The 20,607-nt window shown below is 42.9% G+C and overlaps 1 protein-coding gene across 3 annotated transcripts in view; it reads left to right on the top strand.

Annotated features, from left to right (window-relative positions):
- The window catches only part of ATP2B4 (ATPase plasma membrane Ca2+ transporting 4), a 187,150-nt gene extending 167,230 nt beyond the window's left edge, over positions 1–19,920 (top strand). Inside the window, exons 20-22 of one of the 3 annotated variants that reach the window (XM_066624900.1) lie at positions 886–1,068; positions 4,813–4,929; positions 17,091–19,920. In XM_066624900.1, coding sequence (XP_066480997.1) covers positions 886–1,068; positions 4,813–4,929; positions 17,091–17,393 — 603 coding nt within the window. In that variant the 3' untranslated portion in view covers positions 17,394–19,920. Of the gene's footprint in view, positions 1–885; positions 1,069–4,812; positions 5,012–17,090 lie in introns of all 3 variants that reach the window. The other 2 variants (XM_066624899.1, XM_066624898.1) reach the window with 2 other exon arrangements.
- The last annotated feature ends 687 nt before the right edge of the window (positions 19,921–20,607 follow it).

The following is a 20,607-nucleotide window of genomic DNA, read 5'->3' on the forward strand; positions in this document are numbered from 1 at the left end:
TTGATTGAACTATGTCAGTATGGGTGTCATTTATGAGTTGACTCACCACGAAGCATTTGCATTGAGAATTCTGGTACACTAGGATCTTGCTTGTGCCACTGGACAGAGTACAGAGGAAAATAATCTCAAAACAACCCTTCTTTTTCCTTCAGTCAAATTTATATTCTCATCAAACCTCTCTCTCAGATAAATAACGCAGGCCAACACACATTTTGCTTCCTTAAACGTTACCCCAATTCCTGGTTATATTTGGGGTGCTGATTCAAAAAATGGCATCTGTTTTGCCCTATCGTGTCTAGTTTTGGAGACACAGCATAACCTCTTCAGTGAATGTTTCAAGCAGCTTCTTCATGAGGAAGCCTACACCATGGCTTCCTTGTGAGGAAGCTGCTTGAAGCATTCACAGATGAGGCTATACTTTATCTCCAAAACTAGACATGATAGGACAAAACAAATGCCATTTTTGGAATCGGCACCCCAAATTCATATCAAACCACCATAAAGTTTGGGAAAAACTTTTCTGACCCTCAGGTTTGTAGGCCTGTGTAATTGTTGCTCTCCTTCCCTATTTACTTCTTTCTTAGCTCCTTCTGAAAATGAAATCCTTTACAGCCAGAAAGACAATGGCCAGTCACTTTGTCAGCTGCAACAGGCTTGGTGACAGAATGTTATTTATTCTGTGAGTCACCTTGAGGGCTGAAGCAGGTCAAAGGGGAGAGTAGGAATAAATTGAAATAAGTAAATGAAATGGTCGTGACAGTTCCTGGCAGTGCTGGGAAGCCATGGTCAGAATGCACTGAACAAATATTGGGATACACCATCTGATTCAGAAACAAGCCTCATGGTAGAGAGGAATTGTCCTAAACTGTCCCCATGCTTCCACAGCTTATCTGCACGGTTCCAACCAGTCAGCTGAAGTTCTTGAAGGAGGCAGGACATGGCATTACCAAGGAGGATATTCCAGAGGAGGAGCTGACTGAGGATCTAGATGAAATTGACCATGCTGAAATGGAGCTCCGGCGGGGACAGATCCTGTGGTTCCGGGGCCTCAACAGAATACAGACTCAGGTATAGTGCTCATTTCTTCTCCCTTAGGAATTTAGGACTGCCCCAACTGCTAGCAGAGTCCTAATTAGAGTCCATCCCAGTGAGATCAGGATTGCATGTCTATAAAGAGGGATATGACATTCATGTTACTAAAGGGCCTTTTAAGTGCCAGAACTAGCCTCTGAGGCAGATCTCCCTATGGAGGTCTTCCCCTCTGCATGTTCACTGAAAGATGGATTATCTGATGCCAAAATTCTCTCCTTGCCTCTGTGATGCAGGTGTGGCGAGCCTGACTTCCAGCCAAATTAGAGTCCTAGGCTTGGACTGTTCATGGAATTACTCAGGGTCTCGCAGTTTGCCTCTAAGTATTTGCAGCCCAAGGGAGCATTCTAACAAGAACAGACTCTGCTGCTCTGGCTTTGCTCAGTATGCACATCCCAGCCACTCTGGTTGTGGCCATGAATAGTGGCTCCAATCAAATTCTTAGATTTTTGGATTCAAATCAAGCAGCTATTTTTTTACCAACCTGAAGTTAGTTGGCGTGTCTGTTAATCTAAAGGTCATGCCCACAGCACCAACAGATCAACTTTATACTTCAGAATGATAGGCTGATAAAACACAAGCACTACCACCACCTCTCCAGGTACTTCAGACTATAGCTGTATTCTTTTTAGATAACTGGCTTTTTTTTTTCCTGTTGTGGCACCATTCAGTCAGGACACTTTGGGAATTCCACAGGGCTCAAGCCAATCCAGAGCATTACGGAGGAACCCCTTCCTAGTTCTGAAGTTCAGTTTTGTTTGATGCCTGCCCAGCTTAGGGTATAGTGAGAGTGAAATGGCACTCATTTCAGATTTCACTTGTCTTCGAAAGGCTTCCAGGCAGCTGGAATGTTTAGTCATCAGGATTGAAGGTCTCCCTTTGCCCTAATATAACAACCTAATTTGCTTATCCTTGCTTCCCTCATTGATGCCATCAATCTGAAATCAACAATGAGTAGAGAGGTTTGAAAACAGTGTTATTTTACTCAGAAGTAAACCTTTTGTGTTCAGTAAGAGTAGGCTGTAAACCTACCTTACTCACCAGAAACAAACACCTCTATGAGGTTTTATTCCTGGGATCTTGCTGTCCATTGCCCATCTCTTTGTTCCATGATAGTTTTCAGTATTTTTTCCTGGCCAGTTTCTTTCCCTTTGAGATGACACCTGGAAATAAGATGTTAGCCATTCTCCCGCAGGATCAGAGTCCTCCTGTAATTCCATACTGAAATTCATCCCAAGGAAAGGAGAGAATGTGAGCACTGGTGGTATGCTGCCCCAGCACATGCGGTTTACTGATGCAGGGCCACACACTTTTTGCAAGATGTCTTGAGAGCTACTCCAGGTAGTAGCTTTCTGCTCAGCCACTGCTCTGCTTCATTGGCCCTCCTTCCCATTCTGCCTGATTCCAGATGAGGATATACTAACTGGATCCTTTTAAAAAATTTTCTGCCTGCTAGGAAACATGCTTGGGACCACATGTTTAAAAAACAAATCCAATATGTGATTAGAAACACTAGAAAGATTGATGGGGATAGTAGATTCAAAGAAGCCTGAGCATATGGGGCAAGTTTAGGTTTGAGGAGCACAAGAGCTCTGTGAAGGATAGTGTAAAGTACAAATCGCAGTCCTTTTCCATTGTCTTAATCAAGGTGCTTGACACTATGACAGAAAACTGCCCCCCCCCCCCAAGGAAAAAATATAGTCTTGAATTAATGCCTGCATGGGGCCTGGAAGTGAGCTGTATTTTGCATATGGGAATTGTAATCTCTGCCACCCCAAAGATTGACTCTTATTCAGTGCATGATTTTAAAAATTGTGATCCACACAAACATCACACGCAAAAAGTTTGAAACAAAGACTGTGAACCCCGCTGAGGTTGTCACAGGCTGCGTGTGAACGTGCAGTTTGAAGCAGGGTATGGTTTTATTAAAGTCTGCTGCTGCCTTGTCTCAGCCAGGAAGGGTCACTGCTGCATGTTGGTCACTGCCTGAAATGTGCCACTGAGGTAGGTTTCTGAGACATGCAAAGAGCTTCTCAGGGTCAGAGATCGTTCACATCACTCAGAGAGTTGGCTGTGTTTCATTTCTTAAGCTGACGTGTTGCAAAACCTTTGGAGGGAGAGATGTTCTGTATCAAGGGTGTTCCTCTATCCCACACTTGGCAAAGGATGGACATGATATGGTGTTGCAGAATTACTCGACCTTGTAAGAAACCCCCATCGAGCCAGGAAGAAGAATGAAGTGGTCAGCTTGTGAAAGAACTGTTTCACTGGTGGAGCTTTGCATGCTCACTGAGATCAGCAGTGCTACCAACTACAGCAAACACTGTGCAAATATGAGACACCTTAGGTTTGGTTTGGGCATGTGTGGGTGTGTGTTAGTGTGTCTGTGTAATGTAAAGTAAAGCTAAGAAAACCAGCCTTGACTCAGGAAATCCAAACTCCTGGAAGTGCAGGTTTCCCAGAGCACCTTATGTACCTTCAGGAAAACAGTGGGAGTTATTTTTACTGCTTGCATGATTAACCACAGAAATAATCTGCATTGTGAAAAAATAGCCATGGTCCTTGTCTCCTTAACAAAGAGCCTCTCCTCTGAGATATAGGACTTGCCAGTGGCCAAAGAAGCACAAAGTTGTATCAGTACAGCAGGTTACCGTTTTCCTATGCCTGCGTGTGTGCAAAGTCAGGGCCAGTATAGAGAAAACTATCTGCTATACCTCTGCATGCTGCGATACCCTTTCTGCTTTGGGATGAATTGACAATCTGCTGTTGCAATTAATTCCAGCTTGGTTATTTTGTGACTAGTTTGCTAATGTTGGCCAAACAAAATAACTCCATGTCTTTGAAGAGGAGGTTGGTATATGCCACACCTGTTGTGCGCTCTTAGTGACTTGTGTGTCAGAACAAGCATTTAGAAACACAGCACTGTCATGGAAGTTTCTCGATGCACAGATGATACTTTTGGGCCGTTCAGACTTTCTCTTGCACTTACGTCTACACAGGCTCGGGCTTCCCACTGCACTTATGGCATGCCTTCATCCCAGATTCCTACCACTTGCTGTCTCACCCCACATTCTTTGTAACCTTAAGGTCTATCTACAGTATACAGGTAAAGACAGATAATGAAATCCCTGTGGCCTGCTTTAAAGCACCATTGGGAGGGAGTGATTCATAGCAGAGAAGTAGTGAAATGAAGCTCCCCACTCCGCCGCCCCCCCCCCGATAAACTAGACTATAGATTGCTTTTGCAAATATACATCTGAAACTTTGTGGGGAAAGTGGTTTGGGGGGGGGAGTTGCAGTAGACAAGCAGAGGGTGGGGAAGAATTAAGCATCCATTTTTCCTTCTGCCACTTCTGCATTACGAGTGCCTCATCCTGACAGTGCTTTACAACAAAGGCGGTGGCCAACAAGGGTCCATTTGCAGGTGTTCTTCTGTCACTGGTCGTTGGACCCTAAAATACTGCACTTGTTGCAAACCCAAGAACACATGGAGTAGAGGAGAGAAAAAGCTGGCAGCTCCTTGTTCAGTGGCTCTCCCTTTGGATTACCTGCTGAAAGTGTTTACAGAAATGTACTGGGTTTTTCCTCTTTCCCCTTCCACTTTTGTTCCTTCCTGTTTGTACCTGTACCCTTTGTCTGCCCGGCCCCCCCCTTCCGCTCTCCCAGCTCCTTTTCCTCTTTTGATTGTGGGACAAAGCTATCTCACTCTCTGATTCTTTGCAGATGGACGTAGTTTACACATTCCAGACCGGCGCCTCCTCTTTACAGGGAGCCCTCAGGAGACAGCCTTCCATCGTGAGCCAACACCACGATGTAAAAAATGTTTCTAGCCCAACCCATGTAGCTCTTTCCTCCGTCAATTCCACTCCCACCACTTCTGCTGCTGCTGCTGCTGCTGCTGCTGCATCTCCTCCTGCGGGCAGTGAGTGATAGTCTATTCAATGCATGACTTCCTAATAACCACCAAAGGGCACTCGCACAGACCTAACCAAACCTGTTCTCTTTCCCTTTTCTTTTAACCCATAACTTGATTCATGGTTTCTTGTCTTGAGAATTGGGAGGAAGTGCGGGGGAAAGCAATCTGTATATATACATACATATACAGTATATATATACCACTTATTCGTTTGTTGTTTTGAGCTCTTGCATCTTTAACTTTGTTTTTAAAAACTTCCTGGTTCTTTTTCTGTTTCTGTTCCTTCTCTATTGCAACTTTTCTTTTTCTCCTCTTGCAGGACTGAATTATGATTCCCATATTCCCAAAGGGTCACAAAATGTTTGATGCTCTTATTAGGGAGAAAGGTGGAGACATGGAATTGACAGCCACTGAGAAATATGGAAATTGGAAACTCTTGCTATTCAGGAAGCAGATTTCCCCCTGAAGTTCTTTGTTTTACAGGAACTATTTTTGTGTCCTTCTAGTCATAATTGAAGACCAAGTTTGTTCTTAAAGGGCCTCTAGAAGCCTCATGCTGCAATCTTATGCACACATAGGGCCAAACTGCATGAGCATGGAAATGCATATTCCAGAGGCCATCTTCCAGCTGGAAATGCCTCTTTTTTTCTGTCTTTAAAACAGCCTGATGAGACAGCAATCGCAATCTTGGTTAGAACCTAGATGCAGGAGAAGGGGGAGGAAGAAGAAAAACAGTGCATGGGGGAGAATGTATCTCCCTTCCCTACGCACCCCAGCTCTGCCTGGGATTGATGCCCTGTGCAGCTGTTTTGAAAAGAAAAGAAGACACTTCCAATTGGAAGCATGTCTTTGGGCATATGTTTCCATGCTCCTTTAGTTTGACTTTTAACTAGGCTCTAAACCTCATCAAATGCAGTAGAACGTTGTTTTTGAATAAACGTTCATAGGGTCAGGCTGTCAAAGTAACACTTTTTGAAAACAGCTGAAAACCCATATTTGACTCTCGCTCTGACAAGAAGAAGGTTCTGGGATATCACATGCAGGAACTTCTATTTCAGTACTTTGCATATTCCACATCAAGGCCAAATACTAGCAGGTAGCACTGGGAAAGGCTGCGTGTGTTGATGAGTCCTTGATCTGATATTAACTTACCTCCCTTTTCTTGCAGCCATCTCAGCCCTAATAAACTAGAGGATGCAATTGTAACATGGTTTACTGCAGTGCTATGCTGGTCTTAATGTGGAAAAAGCTCCCACAATCCATACTAATTTTAAATTGAAGAAAAAAAATTATTGAAGGTTGGCAGCATGTCAGTTAATGTAGGAAACTTGCAGCTTTTTTGAGTTTAAATCAGCGTACTAGTTTACAAAATATTGTATAAATTAGTCTTGAGACTTTATTTCAACTGACTGGCAGCATGTCAGTTAATGTAAGAAACTTGCAACTTTTTAAAGCTTAAATCAGTATACTGGTTTACAGAATATTACATAGATTAGTCTTGGGACTTTATTTCAATCAAGCTTCCAGACCAGGTTTAAGCACTCCTTAAATTTGGGCATGCACTTACTCTTAAACTTAGTCTTCTGCAGCTATACAAGAGAAGATTTTGCCTGTGTGTGTAAAATCAGAAGGCAGAGTGGTCTAACTGTGGAATTATAAATCTGCAGGCATTTACAACATGTACAAATCCCTACTGGGAAGTCTTATGTATCTTAGTGCAGCAGGCCTGACACCGCAATGGCATGTAATTTACTAGCCAGGGCTTCAAGCCAACCCACCCAGAAACACTGGCTGGCAGCAAAATGGGTCCTGAGGTATCTGAAGCAAACTATAGACATGGCCTTATACCTAGAGCCAATGGATGAGCTGCAGCTTACAGCTTATGTTGACAGGAGCTTTGCCTCAGATACGGAGACAAGAAAGTCTACCTCAGGTGTAACAGTATTCCTAGCAGGATCTTGATTGGGTGGAAGACTGTAAAACAGAGACACGTGTCACTATCTACCTGCGAATCTGAATTCGCAGCATTAAGTTTACTGTGCTCAGAACTTGTCTGGTACAAGCAGTTAATGATTGATGGGGGGGCAAATGTCAAAACCAATCACTGTAATGGAGGGCAATCAGGCTGCCATTCAAATGGCATCAGCTCCTGCTGTTCGGAGGAGATCAAAGCACACAGATGTACATTTCCAGAATGTGAAACAATGTGTGTCAGATGGTTTGATCACTCTACAGTTTTGTAAATCAAACAAAAATGTGGCAGATGCACTGACGAAAGTGCAAGGTGTAACCAGGCATGTAGAAAACTGCAAGACGCTTGGATTAAGAGTATGAGAAACGTATGGATGTCAACTTACCCTAAACCAAGAAGGAGAATGTTAGCTCTCTGCCCATGCTGAGCCAGAGACAAAGCTAACCATTTGGTTTATGGAAAGTTGCAGGCAGCTGAGTCACACTGAGTCAGCAGAATGACTCTGCACCTGAGCCTGCCACACCCTAGTTAAGGTGTAGGCCTAGTTAAGGTCTAGTTAGGTTTTTCAGTTACTGTTAGCTGGACCCCTCCTCCTTTGCCAGAACACAGGGGTTATTTTCCCTTCCTGGATCTACAGTCCTGGATCAAGTGAGAAGTGCTATTACAAGGAAAGCACCTCCTCACAGTGTAAGCCTTTGCAGACTCATCAACAGGGTGATTTGTGAATTCCACAGCTGTTCACTCTTTGCGTTTATCTCTTTGAGGCGTGCCCTGAGCAATTTTTGCATGAGATGTATTGGTGCACCAACACTGTCCCGTACATATATTGCTCTTAGGGCATCCCAACATTCTTTTGTTGAGACCAATCCATCAATGTGGACCAGTTGCTGGTCCTCTAGGGTTAGGCCTATAAGGCACAGAGCCTTTTCATTGTCCCTGTGGTAGGCCTGAATAAGCTCAGCACCATCATCCTCATCAAGAGCCCTCAGGTCAGGTGGATCAATTAGTATTTTCCATAGGGATTCGTGCTTCAGCAGCAGGGAGACTTTTCTAGACCAGGTTGCATAATTAAGTTCATTCAGTCGGGTGATAAAAAACCCGGTAGCTGAAACTGTACTCATCTCCATGCTCTCATTATAGCCACCTGCAGCTTTAACAAACAGCAATAGCTGCTCTTTTGCAGCACACCAGCTCACAGGATCAATGCAGCAGTTCCAGGGACCAATTCAGCAGTTCCTGGGCCCATAACCAATGTTAAGGATTGGAGAGGAACCCTGGGTGTGCAGAGCAGGGTGCAAAAAAGGCAGGCGCAGCAGAGTCCTTAGAAGTAGCTGATGTATATTAGAGCAAGGGGTTTCTCATACAGAGTAGTCAAATACAGAGTAGTCATACACAAAGAGTACTGCAGTCCAGTTTTTACCTTATCTAAATCAGTATCCACAAATCACAGTCAGTAGTCAGTCCAAGGTAAGTCACAGCATATACACACACAGTTATCAGTTCGTCAAAGTCTCTGGCAGCAGTATCTCAGTTTAACACCTACTGCACTGGTGGAGCTGCAGACTGGGGTTTTAGTAGTCTGAGCACCCAATCACATCCTGCTCTCTTAACTAGGGTGTGGCAGGCTCAGGTGCAGAGTCATTCTGCTGACTCAGTGTGACTCAGCTGCCTGCAACGTTCCATAAACCATATGGTTAGCTTTGTCTCTGGCTCAGCATGGGCAGAGAGCTAACAACATTTTCAACCACATGTGGAAATGTACATTATTCTCCATGAAGCTATGTCAAGTGTCAGAATATGCAATGGAGAATTACATATATGTGTGTGTGTATACACCCTAGATCTTACTAATCTTTCCCTTTCCATTGAGGGCTGCATTGTCAATCTGCAGAGATGTAGCTGTCTTTATATTTATTTAAAACATCTTTGTACTGCTCTTCAATCAACATTTTTGTGTTGTACCACACTATAAATAATAGGCGTTTTTATCCAACAAGTTGACTTAAAAAAAAAAAAAATTCCTTGCATCTAGAGTCAGATTTTTTTTTCTTCATCAGTTGCTAACTTGTTCAAGCACAGCTGTTCAATATTCATGTTGCGGTCTCCAGCATTTGTTTGTTTTACTCTCCTTTCTGTGACCAGTGTTTCAAGGGGGAGTTGTTTTTTTTAAAGAATTTGAATTTTGTGCTTGGCCAGTACTGACACTTTATAGATACACACACCCAGAGTTTATGAAGGTGTGCAGGTGTTGGTGTTTTCTCTGTCTATGCATCTTTATTATCACAGTTTATCAAAAGAAATGTACTGCATTCAAATTGACTGATTTTTTTTAATTATTATTTTTTGCATCACATTCAGCAAAGGAGCCCCAAAACAGAAAAGTTTTCATGGCTCGCACGAGTTTGAGCTATCAATTTTTATTCCACTGAAGTAAACTGGGTAGGACAAAGAAAACAGCATAATTTTCCCCTTCCATAATAACTGCATCAAAAACTAGTCTCTTACCTTTTTTTGGTCTCTCTATGCAGTTTTCTCCTTCTTTTCTGCTTCTCTTTCAAGCTACCTCTCTGTCTCTCCTTCCTTCTCAATACCTGGTGGAAAGTTCTACAGTGTTAAAAAAAATCTCATCGGCCCTTAATGCTGTGTCCATGAGGGCTGTTTGAAAAGGAAGGGCTTATGAGTAAAGTGCAAGAGGGCAATGTAACATGATACGGGCTGTCAACAACTATCCTACCTGTTAATTATGAACTTTAAAACTGAATATGTCTAGTTCATTCTGAGGTAAGTTTCTGAAGGAATGATAATACGTCTGTTGCATGGAGGAAAACTAGGAATGCCCTATTTCGTTCCACCCACAAAAAAGGTTCATCTATGCCAAAGATGCAGATGGTACAGGTGAATAATAGGTACATATAGCCTGTCAAGGAGCACAGACTGAGAGCATGCCAGTACTCATCTATGTCTATGCCAGCCTTCCATGATTTCGCTCACCGTGGTGAGTATTCCATCATCTTCTGGTGATGCTGAAAAGTGGAGCCACCTCCTCAACTTGGAGTTGGGGAAGGGACAGAGCTATCCCCCTTGTTGCATTGAGCTTCAGAGTTTTCCAAAGCTCAATGCACTTGTGGAGAAGATCCCCATGCACCACTCTCACTGGATCTAAATGCTCAAGTTTTGGATTCACAAGCAAGTCTCAACCTTTTCCTTTGATTCCAGGAAGGATGGCTAGAACTGACCATTTGCGCAGTAGGCAACAGGTACTTAGAGAAGCAGCACTACATCCCATTGTCAGAACAAGTCCCAGGCCTTCCCTCCAGTTCCAGTAGGGACAGCTGAATGAGGAATGGGTGGCAGAAACACTCCCAAGTCTGCCTCTACAAGCCCCAGTCTTTCAGTGGCAGAGGTGTTCCGAATGCTTCAGCTGTCTTATGCCAAAGCAAGCTCCATTGTCCCTGTAATGCCCCTACAATTCTGCATTTGGAGCAGGAGTCATTAGGTGGGCATGCTTCCAGTTGGGTTTTTGAGATGTTCAGGTGCCCAAAAGAACTGTAGGGAAACTGTCCATTCCCTTTTTCAGTCCAGTATTGGAAGCTGGAAAACTATTCCCAGCTTGGAAATACTTGGAAAACTGTAGGAGGGGAACAGGAGATTGTCCCCAGCATCAGACAAAAAGGTACAGCATGAGATTGGGAACCAATAGCTCAAACTGTGTAACAGCCCAGTCCACTACCTGGGCAGTGCCACTCACTCGTGTGCGGGCAATGACCATTGTAAACATGCTGTAAGGCACATTGCTGTAGGTGCCAGCAGGGAAGCAGGTGCCAGTTGCTGCTGGGCCTCCTCACCAGTGGGATGACAAGGAGTAGTGCTGGGTGGTATCCCTCCAAGCTGCAGAAAAGCATTTCAGGGTGAAGGGTGTTTCTGGGCAGGGGAAGGGTGGCCCATGGATTTCAGGCCCAGGAGGGCAGTGGGGGGGGGGCAGCAGTCTCTGCCATTGTATCCTATCGCCCCCTCCTGAGCCTGAAAGACTGACACAGGCTACTCAAATCCACACCATCGATTTTACTGGTGCAGATCTGAATAGACCCATAGGGGCTGCGGGGGTGCAACATCCATCTGCTGCTCTGGTCCCGCAGGATACAGTAGCAGTTGTTTTGGTGCCACTGTAACATGTGGGACCAAGGCAGCATAGAATTTGACCTTAAGACTACTTGGAAATAAGCCTCACTGAGTTTGATGGGACAATTACACTTAATGTAAAAACCGGTGGTGGTGGGTGAGCTATCTTGTAAGGAAGTTTATCCTCCAGTACTGATTGTCTAATTGCAATACAACCAGTCAGCATCTGAATCCAGTTCAAAAGCTATTGTTCTGTGCACAATCAGGGCACAACTTTGATGTTGCCTTTGTACAAACACTCTGGCAGGTGGAATCAAGGCAAAAAACATGCAGCCAAAAATGGGTCATGCCAGCTAAGAAGATACAGGTGTGGATCCTGAGTTTCACTCAAGTCACTTGAATGTTGAATGAAGTTAACTTATTCACACAGGTTCTTGGACAGAAATGGATTTTTTTTTTCCCAACCACTTTGAAAGATTTCTTTTTCTTTTTTTCCTGTTTTTGGGGGCACTTTTGTAAGGAAAAGGAATCTGCAGTCAAAATGCAGAGGAGTATTGAGATGAAGTCCATGGAACTCAGTTTTTACAAGCATCATTGGTTATGCTATCCGACTCTCAAAATGTGTGTTGAGACCAATTCTCAAAGTGGCCTCAACACACCTTTTGAGAGTGGGCAAGCATCCCCAATGCTCTCTCAGTCTAAGCAGAAGTTTAACTGGAGCTGCTACAATGAATGAATAGCTTTAACATTCTTATTTTGAAAGCCTGCAAACCCAAGAGTGACCAGTACTGTCCTTCTGGCAGCATTTTCCAGCTTTAAATAGTCCTTGACTTTGTTGGGTTTGTGCTGCTCCTCAGCATCAAGAATGTTAAAAGAATTTGGTTTCTAAGGTTGGCTTCAGCTCTTCATTCCTTGCCCAATACATGTTCTCTAGAGTTTGCATTGTTTTATACTTCAAAACAATGTTTAATTTCAGCACCTCAGTACTGCCCACCTTTCCAAAGTGCCTTTCCAGGCAGAGCCATTCGGCTATATAATGAAGGCATTGCTGTTGTGTTCCACTGTTCCCTAAACTTGGGAGTCTAGACTCTCTAGCACTGCATATCAATATGCCAATGTATCTGATAAGATTCATTTATGTGCAGAACAAGATGAAATGCTTTTTGGAGTTCAAAGGCTGGGTCATATTGATGTCTTCAGAGAAGTTTACTAGTATCCACAAAAGTTATTGGCTGACCTCTCAGGTCATTAGCTACCCACCCTAACCTTTATCAAATGAACCTGTGGGCTGAGTTACCATACTATGATTTTCAAATAATGCTTTACCTTTTTGTGTTTCTGTATATGCCAATACTCTGAAACCAAAGATCTCTGGGGAGTTCCATTGTGTTTTTGGAGGTGGACTGGGGTGTTGAATTTGCTTCCTTTTAGCCTGCCAGCTTTATGATAACCAAATCAAATGATTAAGGCAAGGAAATCACACAAAGTATAATTATCTGCAGAAATTTGCCTTTTTTAACCAGAACTTTCACCCAAGGTATAAAATGACAAAATTCCTTTTCACAGCTTGTGAACATAAGATCATTTATCATTATGAAGAGAAACCAGAAGTTGGTCTGGCAACATAGGTTAATAGGAATTGAAACATTATGAAGCTTACAATTAAATGAACTTGAAGAATATGCCCACAACCTGGTACTTTCTGGGAATGGAAGAATAATATTGCAGTTATTGTGGCTCTGGAGAAAGTATCTACTAGTGCAATCCTATGCATGTCTACTCCAAAGTCAGTCCCATTGACTTCAGTTGGGCTTACTCTCAGGTAAATGTGTATAGAATTAGAGTCTGAGGCTGTGTTCGTTTTTCAGAATGGAGATAGGAGAAAGTGACGATTCTAGCATGCCTCAAGCTTGCTTCTAGAGCTGTTCAATTTAAAAAATGGCAAAATAGTGTCCAGTCATACAGGAGTCATTGAAAGTTATTGCATGGAGGCTGCAACTCTAATGTATGGAGACCACCATTCCTGACACAGAAATAAAATGCATGGCAGCAGCCATCTTTTTCAGTTCCGAGCTTGCATTTCAAATTGCTAGTGTGGTTAGCGTGCTAGAATCTGAAAAATGAACGTGACTTAAGTGTGCTGGAATGAGAAAAAAGACTAGCTCTCTAGTGCTTTTGGTGCAGGGGTGTCAAACATAAGGCCCATGGGACCCGCGGAAGATCTTTATCAGCTCCTTATGCTCTCAGCACCACCATCAGCTGCTCTTATTGAGCTCTTCCATATTTTAAAATATGATCAAGATATGCGTATTTTCTCTTTTGTCATTTGCACCTAATGAATTCCTCAGTGAGAAAAATGTGCTTATTTCCAGTCATGATCCACTCAGTAACATAACTTCCTGCTTTAAGGCATCACTTCTGGCCCTCAGCAGACATCATGAATGCTATTTGGCCCACTGTAGGAAGTGGGTTTGACACCCCTGTCCTAGCGCTAGAAGCTGAAAAACAAATGCAGCAGCAAAAGCAAGAAAAAAGAAAGAAAAATATTGAGGTGGAACATGAAAGAGTATAATAACAGTGTGAAGAGAGTGGACAGCGATTTTTCTCCCACTCTTCTAGTACTAGAACTTGAGTCAGCCAATGAAATTGATTATAAAAGTGTAGCAAGACAGGGTAAGGACCATTAGTTTAGGTGGCTTTCAGAAAAAAGCCTCAAATAGAGAATGTCAGAGTATTAACCTTGACAGTTGAATAGAGTCTTCATGTATAAGAAAGAGTTCGAGAACCTTTATTGGCATTAACATAAAGAGAGATGACAAGATTCCCTGAGGACAAATGACTAGAGACTGGTATTACCCATCTGGATGCTGTGAACTTTCCAGAAGGATCCTGATGGCCACTGTTGACAACTGCATGCTGCCAGCTAGACTAGGTCTGATTCAATCAGGCAGTTCATATGTTCTTACCAACAGGAACTGGAGTACAGTATTGCTCTCAGGTGAGTGAGCAAAGTGTATTCACAAGCTAAGACCTTGCAGATAGCAAGCTATGGACAGCCTCTTCCACCAACAGATAGAATGGTTGGCATGTTATCTCCTATAGGGATTATGTTATCACTTTGAACAGCAGTCAATTTCTGGATCTCAGCATGGTTCAGAGATTTGTTGTGAAGCAAGCTTGAAGCTGGTTCTGATAAACATTCTTTCAACTGCAATATAGTGCAGAGAGCCATGCTGGTAAGATAGGACTTCACAAGGAATGCATGGAGAAAATGAAGGCAGTAATATGGGTGAATATAGAGGATTCTGCCTTTGTTCCTATCACTTTGGGACTAATTAAAAGAAACATGAGTCAGGCTGGATTAGCAGGGTAGGATTGTTGGTCGGCCCTGTGCCACTGTGAGCCCTTGACGATCCCCATCCATCCCCTGATAACACATTGATGTGGCCTACCAGCACTTGAGGGTTCCAGTATTGGTCTGGAAGGTTGGTCCTTTGATGCGTTAGGATCCTTGGCCAGTGCCTGACCTGCCAACCCCTGATGCCAGTGCTGTGGATTAAGATGCCAGACTGAGCAAAGGAACTGGGATCAAACATTCTGCCAGGATAAAGACCTGCCAACAGAACTTCACCAGTATACTTGTGCAAAAGCAGTGTAAGCCAGACAATGTGGAAAGAGTTGTTTGTAAGGTGCAAGTCAGACCCTTAGAATCATCTTAAAAAAAAACATGTTGGCAAGAACTTCAGGTGAGAAATGAGAGTTTAAAACCTCTGGATTCCATTCCCAGCCCTCTCTTGTGTGGCTTAAGTGCAAACTGCACATTAGGCAGGCACTTCTGATGCTGAAACCTGGCCATCACCTCTCCTCTGCAAAATGACATAGATGGGAGTGATATGCTGAGAAGAAGCAGGAAGGGGGAAGGTGCTTCCTTCCCAACCTACTGCTTCTTCCTGCACTTCTCCATCAGTACCCCAGACCAATGTTTGCATCACACACTTGGATCTGGAACTTGGCAAGGGAGAATGGAGAGAGTAAGAATGGAATCCAGTGGGGAAGAGGTGGATATAGGGAAGACCATGTGCTGTCCCTCCAACAACTGCTTTTCAATTGGACACCATCTCTTCCCAAAGCCAGTTTTCAAATCACATGACTCCCATGTAACTCAAGACCATTGAGGCCTGTGGATTTAAAAAGAAGTAATGTACTCATTCAAAACTGGTTTACAACAAGAAGTACTTACTGGCGTGTCATTACATAATACAGGCAATATGAAGTTTTGGCAATAGTGCAAGTCACATGAATCCCATGAAGCTCAGAATTCCCATCTTTTAAGATGGGGGTAGTGACAGTTTCAGAATAATGTTGAGACCTACGGATTCTAAAAGAAATAATGTGTTCATACAGTGGGCTGTCAGAAGGGATTCAGAATGCTCTGCAAGTTTTGTTTTGCTTTATCCAAACTCAGAAGAAGAATGTATAGGTGCAGAGACCCCATTGTGAGAACTGGAAACCTGAGGACATGATACCCTTGATACCATACAAGTGTTCTTACCATTGTTATGGATAACAGGATACTCAAAAGGAAATGAATTCCCTCCCCCCATAAATGCATCTAAAGAGTTGGGCCTAAAGTTCAGTAGATCTAAAAAATGGTAATAGGGTTGCACCATCTCTACATAAAATATGAATGGCATTGTGATTCATGATAGTAATTTTGCTTTTGGAATGTGTTTCTGTGAATTACATATTGCATACAAGTCTCTGCAGAAAGCTGACACGCTATCTCTTCACCTGACAAATAAACAATTAGGCTGGACAAGCTGTGATCCACTGTACTTTCATGTTTGTTGCATTGGTTTGTCTGGGTGAGCATGACTTTTGCAGAAATTTGCTGCATCCTGTAAAGGGAAGATGCCTCAATTCCAGTGTCCACAATGACTTTGCATTCTGGAAACGTGATTTGCTCTTTACCCCCATGACCGAGCAAACTGTGATTTATACGGAGGCTGGAGGAATATCATTGTCCTGAGTTTCACTTTGAGGTTTGACCATTTTTTACCAAATGCATTTAGAGCTTTAGGCAGAGCTGCTCAACAGCCATTGGTGTAGGGGGTGTCTTTGCAAACCCGGGCCTCCATTTCTAACTCTATGGAGACTTCTCTGTGCCTGCAATCATGCTTATGTGGCTACTAATTGAGATCCTGCCCCTAAAGCACATGGAGCCTTATTCTCACGGGTCAAGAGCACTGATCAGCTTCTGCCCAGAGCAGTGATGAGTGCTTAGCATACTTATAGATCAAGATCTGAAGTTAGTAACTTCTCTTAGGAAATGTTGGCCAGTTTCCAAGCATGAGTGGAAGGTGGCCCTGGAGCTCCAGTTTAGCATCTGTCATCTAGTTTATTCTTGCATACTTTTGCATGGTCCGTACGCTATTACTGGCATCTGCTTGAAACTGGTGCAGTCTCACCCTTTTTTGTATGCGATTTATGCAGCCAATTAATCTTTTCATTGAGTTCAACATTTAAAAACTGACACAGCCACTTTCTACCCTAATTTTGCCTTGAAGAAAATCACACATTGTGAGGCTGTTTGTTTAACTCACCACTTTGATCTGTCTCATGGTATTTTTTGTTGTTGATCACACAGACACACATTTGAGATCAACTGTGCTCTGAATGTTCATACATTTCAAAGCTATTATCTTAAAAGTGTTATATGTCTTTTCTTGCAGCTTCTGAAGCCTCCTCATAGTTGGTTGCCCATCACACATGTAGTGCCTGACCTTTGACCCATGTGACCATTCTGGTTCTCCATAGGTCCACTTTTTATATTGATTTTAGTTTGTCTAAAACTACTTTTGTTGCTGCTGCCGCCACTGTTATTGTTTTGTACTTCTTTGCGTTCTTCTCTCCCCTGAACTCCTTAAGGGCTCCCTCTGGCCACCACTTACTTTTGTGTTTGCTTGTTTTTCCCCCCATTCCTCTTTGGTACAGATCAAAGTGGTGAATGCGTTCCGTAGCTCTCTGTATGAAGGCCTCGAGAAATCCAAATCCAGAAGCTCCATCCATAACTTCATGAGTCATCCAGAGTTCATCCTGGAGGAAGATGAGCCTCAGACCCCATACCCTGACGGCGCTGATGAAGACCCAGAAGTTGAAGGACTAAAGCAAAGTGGGGAGAATCCAGGCGAGTCCTCACCCCTCAACCAAAATAACAATGCAGCGTATGGCGATCGAGCTGAGGACGTCAGTCCGGAGCCAGAAGGCCATCTGGAAAGCTTCGAAACATCGGTTTGACCTCTGAACTTTTATCATCCTGATTTTTCCTCCCATGCAACTTAGACACCAACATCTGACCACACACTGCGGCCACTTCCTGTCCTCATATATATGCCTATATTTTCTACCCTTTTTTTCCCCTGCCCTTTTATGATTATTTAGCTGCAGGAACCACAGTACCACATGGTTGGAAATTTACTTCTAAGCAACAGTTTTGGGGGCAGAGGTGCCTTCCTCAAGTGAGAAACTGCCACGTTGATATATCTTCTCCTTGAGTTGGGTTCCACTTGTCTGTACTAGTGGCTTTTCCCTCTTTGAAGTGGCAAGCTTAAAGAAACAAGGTTCAAGATCTCTTAAGGAGTTGTGTTTTAACATTTGAAGCTGCATTTGTAGGAGTAGCTCCTTTTTAACTTGTGGAATCCAAATCCACATGTTCTTAGGGAGATTGGGATGAACACCAAGGAGATGTAATTTCTTTATACAGGAAATGGGATTCTGAATTAGGTATTGGATATGAAAATTAATCCAGTCTTCCATCTGTGTTGGGGGGGTGGATGTAGGGGAATGGTACCTTTTATTTTTCTGTTTATGTATCTCTTCCTTCCTCTCTCTGTTTCCATGGTAGTATTGCTCAGACAGGAGAGGAGGGTGATTAAAAAGTCTTACAATGTTTCTCAAGTGATGTGATTTGAGGTGAGGCCAAAGCAACAAGAAGATATGATAGCAACATTTTCTCTGAGAGAGTTAAGAGTGAAGTACTTCTGAACAGTGTTTTATTGGAGGTCTAGGAGTGTCCTTTAGTTGTTGTTTTTAATCCTTGTTTTGATTCAGGTTTTTGCAGTTTTGCCTGTCTGGCAAATACATTATTGGCTCAGAAAGACCAACATCCCAACCTCAATCTTGGTAAAAACCAACCCCAGAGAATGCTACATAAGTCTCAGCTGTTCTCCCAGTAGTTTTCAGAAGGCTTGTCCTAGGGAAGGAGTGTTCAAAGATCAGCCATTCTGCATAAAATAGGATAGCACAGACCACTCTGGTAATAAGCTACTAGTCTCTACAAGTGCTGTTGCACTGAAGAAAGAAGGGGTCTTGGGTACAAAAACGTTCATTAGATGCTGTTTCATGGGGGAAATGGTTAATGAGTTGACTCTGTACAGTTGGGACATGTTATCTATCAGCTATGGCGCAGAGCCCCATCCTCAATTACCTAAAATAAGGTGTAACAAAATCGCTCACCTGTGTTCCTTGTTTGGAGTGCCTTCCCTTCACATTGTACCCAAACTACCCTCCATCTCTTGCCAAAGTAGTTACCTCTTGTTGGCTTAAGTAGAATGCCAGAGACAGTGGGTGGCAGTGGTGCCACCCTCATCTTAGAATGCATTTCTGAATACCAGGATTGTAGTGGGTGAGAGAAATTGTATCAGTCTTGCAGTTCATAGCCACATGGGTGGAGAAGCCTCCTGCTGAAATAGTGCATCTTTAACTGAGAGAAAGGTGGGGCATCCAGTTTTGTAACTGGGAACAGAGCAGTTCTCACAGCTTGGCACTGTTGGCTTGTCTCACCTCCCAATGCTTTCCTTCCCTCTCTCTTGTCACTATCTCTCAAACTTCTCAAAGGCACTATAGGGAAGGAAAAGAGAGAACCTTGTTGTTAGTAGCCATAATGAAGGTTTTGTTGCCTGGCCAACATTCAAATGTATACTGCTCTCCTTTGATAGTGATTATTTTATTTTATTTTTGAAGAACGCACAGCAGAAATTCCTGTGCCTTGTCTAAGCACTGCCCAAAGCACCGCCTACCATATGGGAGCCTGGTGCTTTGCCAAGAGATAAGTGTTCCTTAAACCAAAAAAGTAAAGAAACTTAAAATTGAGTATTTTGATTTCATTTTTGATCTCAAACCCTTTCGCCTTGTGGATTCATCACTGAATTCCATCACATGTTCAAGGTAGACCGATGAAAGTTCCTTCTCAGTAGGTCTTCTATTCCAGTGCTGACGTAAAGAGAACTTGAATGCTAGGCTCAATCAACTGCCAATATCCAGGAAAGCAAAATATATCCATCATCAACCATCTTAATTGCAAATAAGGCATCATACCATCCCCTCCTTTGCTTGTTTTCCTTCCAGAGAAATTCACTTCGCTCCTTTCATCTGTACAGATTGGGAGGAATTACGGGAGTGGGGTGGGCTGGGCACTGTCATCTCTTTGGCTACATGACCTATCTGATGACAAAGAAGTAAAACACAGTTTATTTAGTTCTGTTCTAAAGGATTGCTTCAAAGGTCATTTTTATATTTTAAATACTTGCAAAAAAAGGGGGCGATGTTAGGCGCTTGCATAAATATTTATGAAATATTTTGGGGAGTGGTCACTGATTTGTTTTTTGTTTGATATTTTTTATTACCTCAGATAAGTTGTGGGGGAAAGAAATGGTGGCATTTACAAAGCCACTCCCAGAAATCTGTAATTGACAGGTTGCAGTGAAGAGTCTGGCCTTCATTTTAGTACTTTTTTTTTTCCTTGTGTTTAGCTTCCTCAGTAAAAGCGTGGGGTGGGTGGGAGAGGGAAAATTATATAAATATTATGCAAAAAATATATAGTTTTCATTAGATCAGAAACAGATATTTTTAAGTCAGCCATATGTATTTTGTTTAAAGGAAACAAAGCTGTGAGTTATGTAACTGCAGTGGACTGGCTGGCAGTTGAAACCTAGTGATTGGTCAGACTCCAATCGGCTTCCTTTCTCTGAACAGCCATCTTTGTACTAAAGTCAGTTGTGTTATACAGATATGTTTTTTATATAAATTATGTTGATATGGCTGGTTGCTTAAAGTGTAAGTGTTAGTTGTGCATACATTTTTTTAAATGTAAAATGGGTTTTTTTTCTATTTTAGTTTCAATGATAAACTGGCAGCAGTTGACTGGCTTAAATTATTAAGGAACTGCTAAAAAATATACAGCAGAGAAACAGTGCTTCAGATAACACGGCATGGGCCCCAATCCACAGATTCATGCATGTGCACACTTGCTAAGCAAATGACTGGCATTGTTGGGTTGCACAGCACTGATGACCTGCTTAGGGAGTGGAGGGGAAAGGGGGACGTCAGTTCAGTGCCCCCACATTTTGCCTAACAGGTGAACAACACTATCAAAAGTTTACTGCACCAGCCATCTTTTTTGGGGGGGTGGAGAGGGTAGGGACACAATTTCAGTCCAGCAGGGATCAGCACA

The sequence above is a fragment of the Tiliqua scincoides genome, chromosome 4 (assembly GCF_035046505.1).
Source record: "Tiliqua scincoides isolate rTilSci1 chromosome 4, rTilSci1.hap2, whole genome shotgun sequence".
NCBI classification, from domain to species: domain Eukaryota; kingdom Metazoa; phylum Chordata; class Lepidosauria; order Squamata; family Scincidae; genus Tiliqua; species Tiliqua scincoides.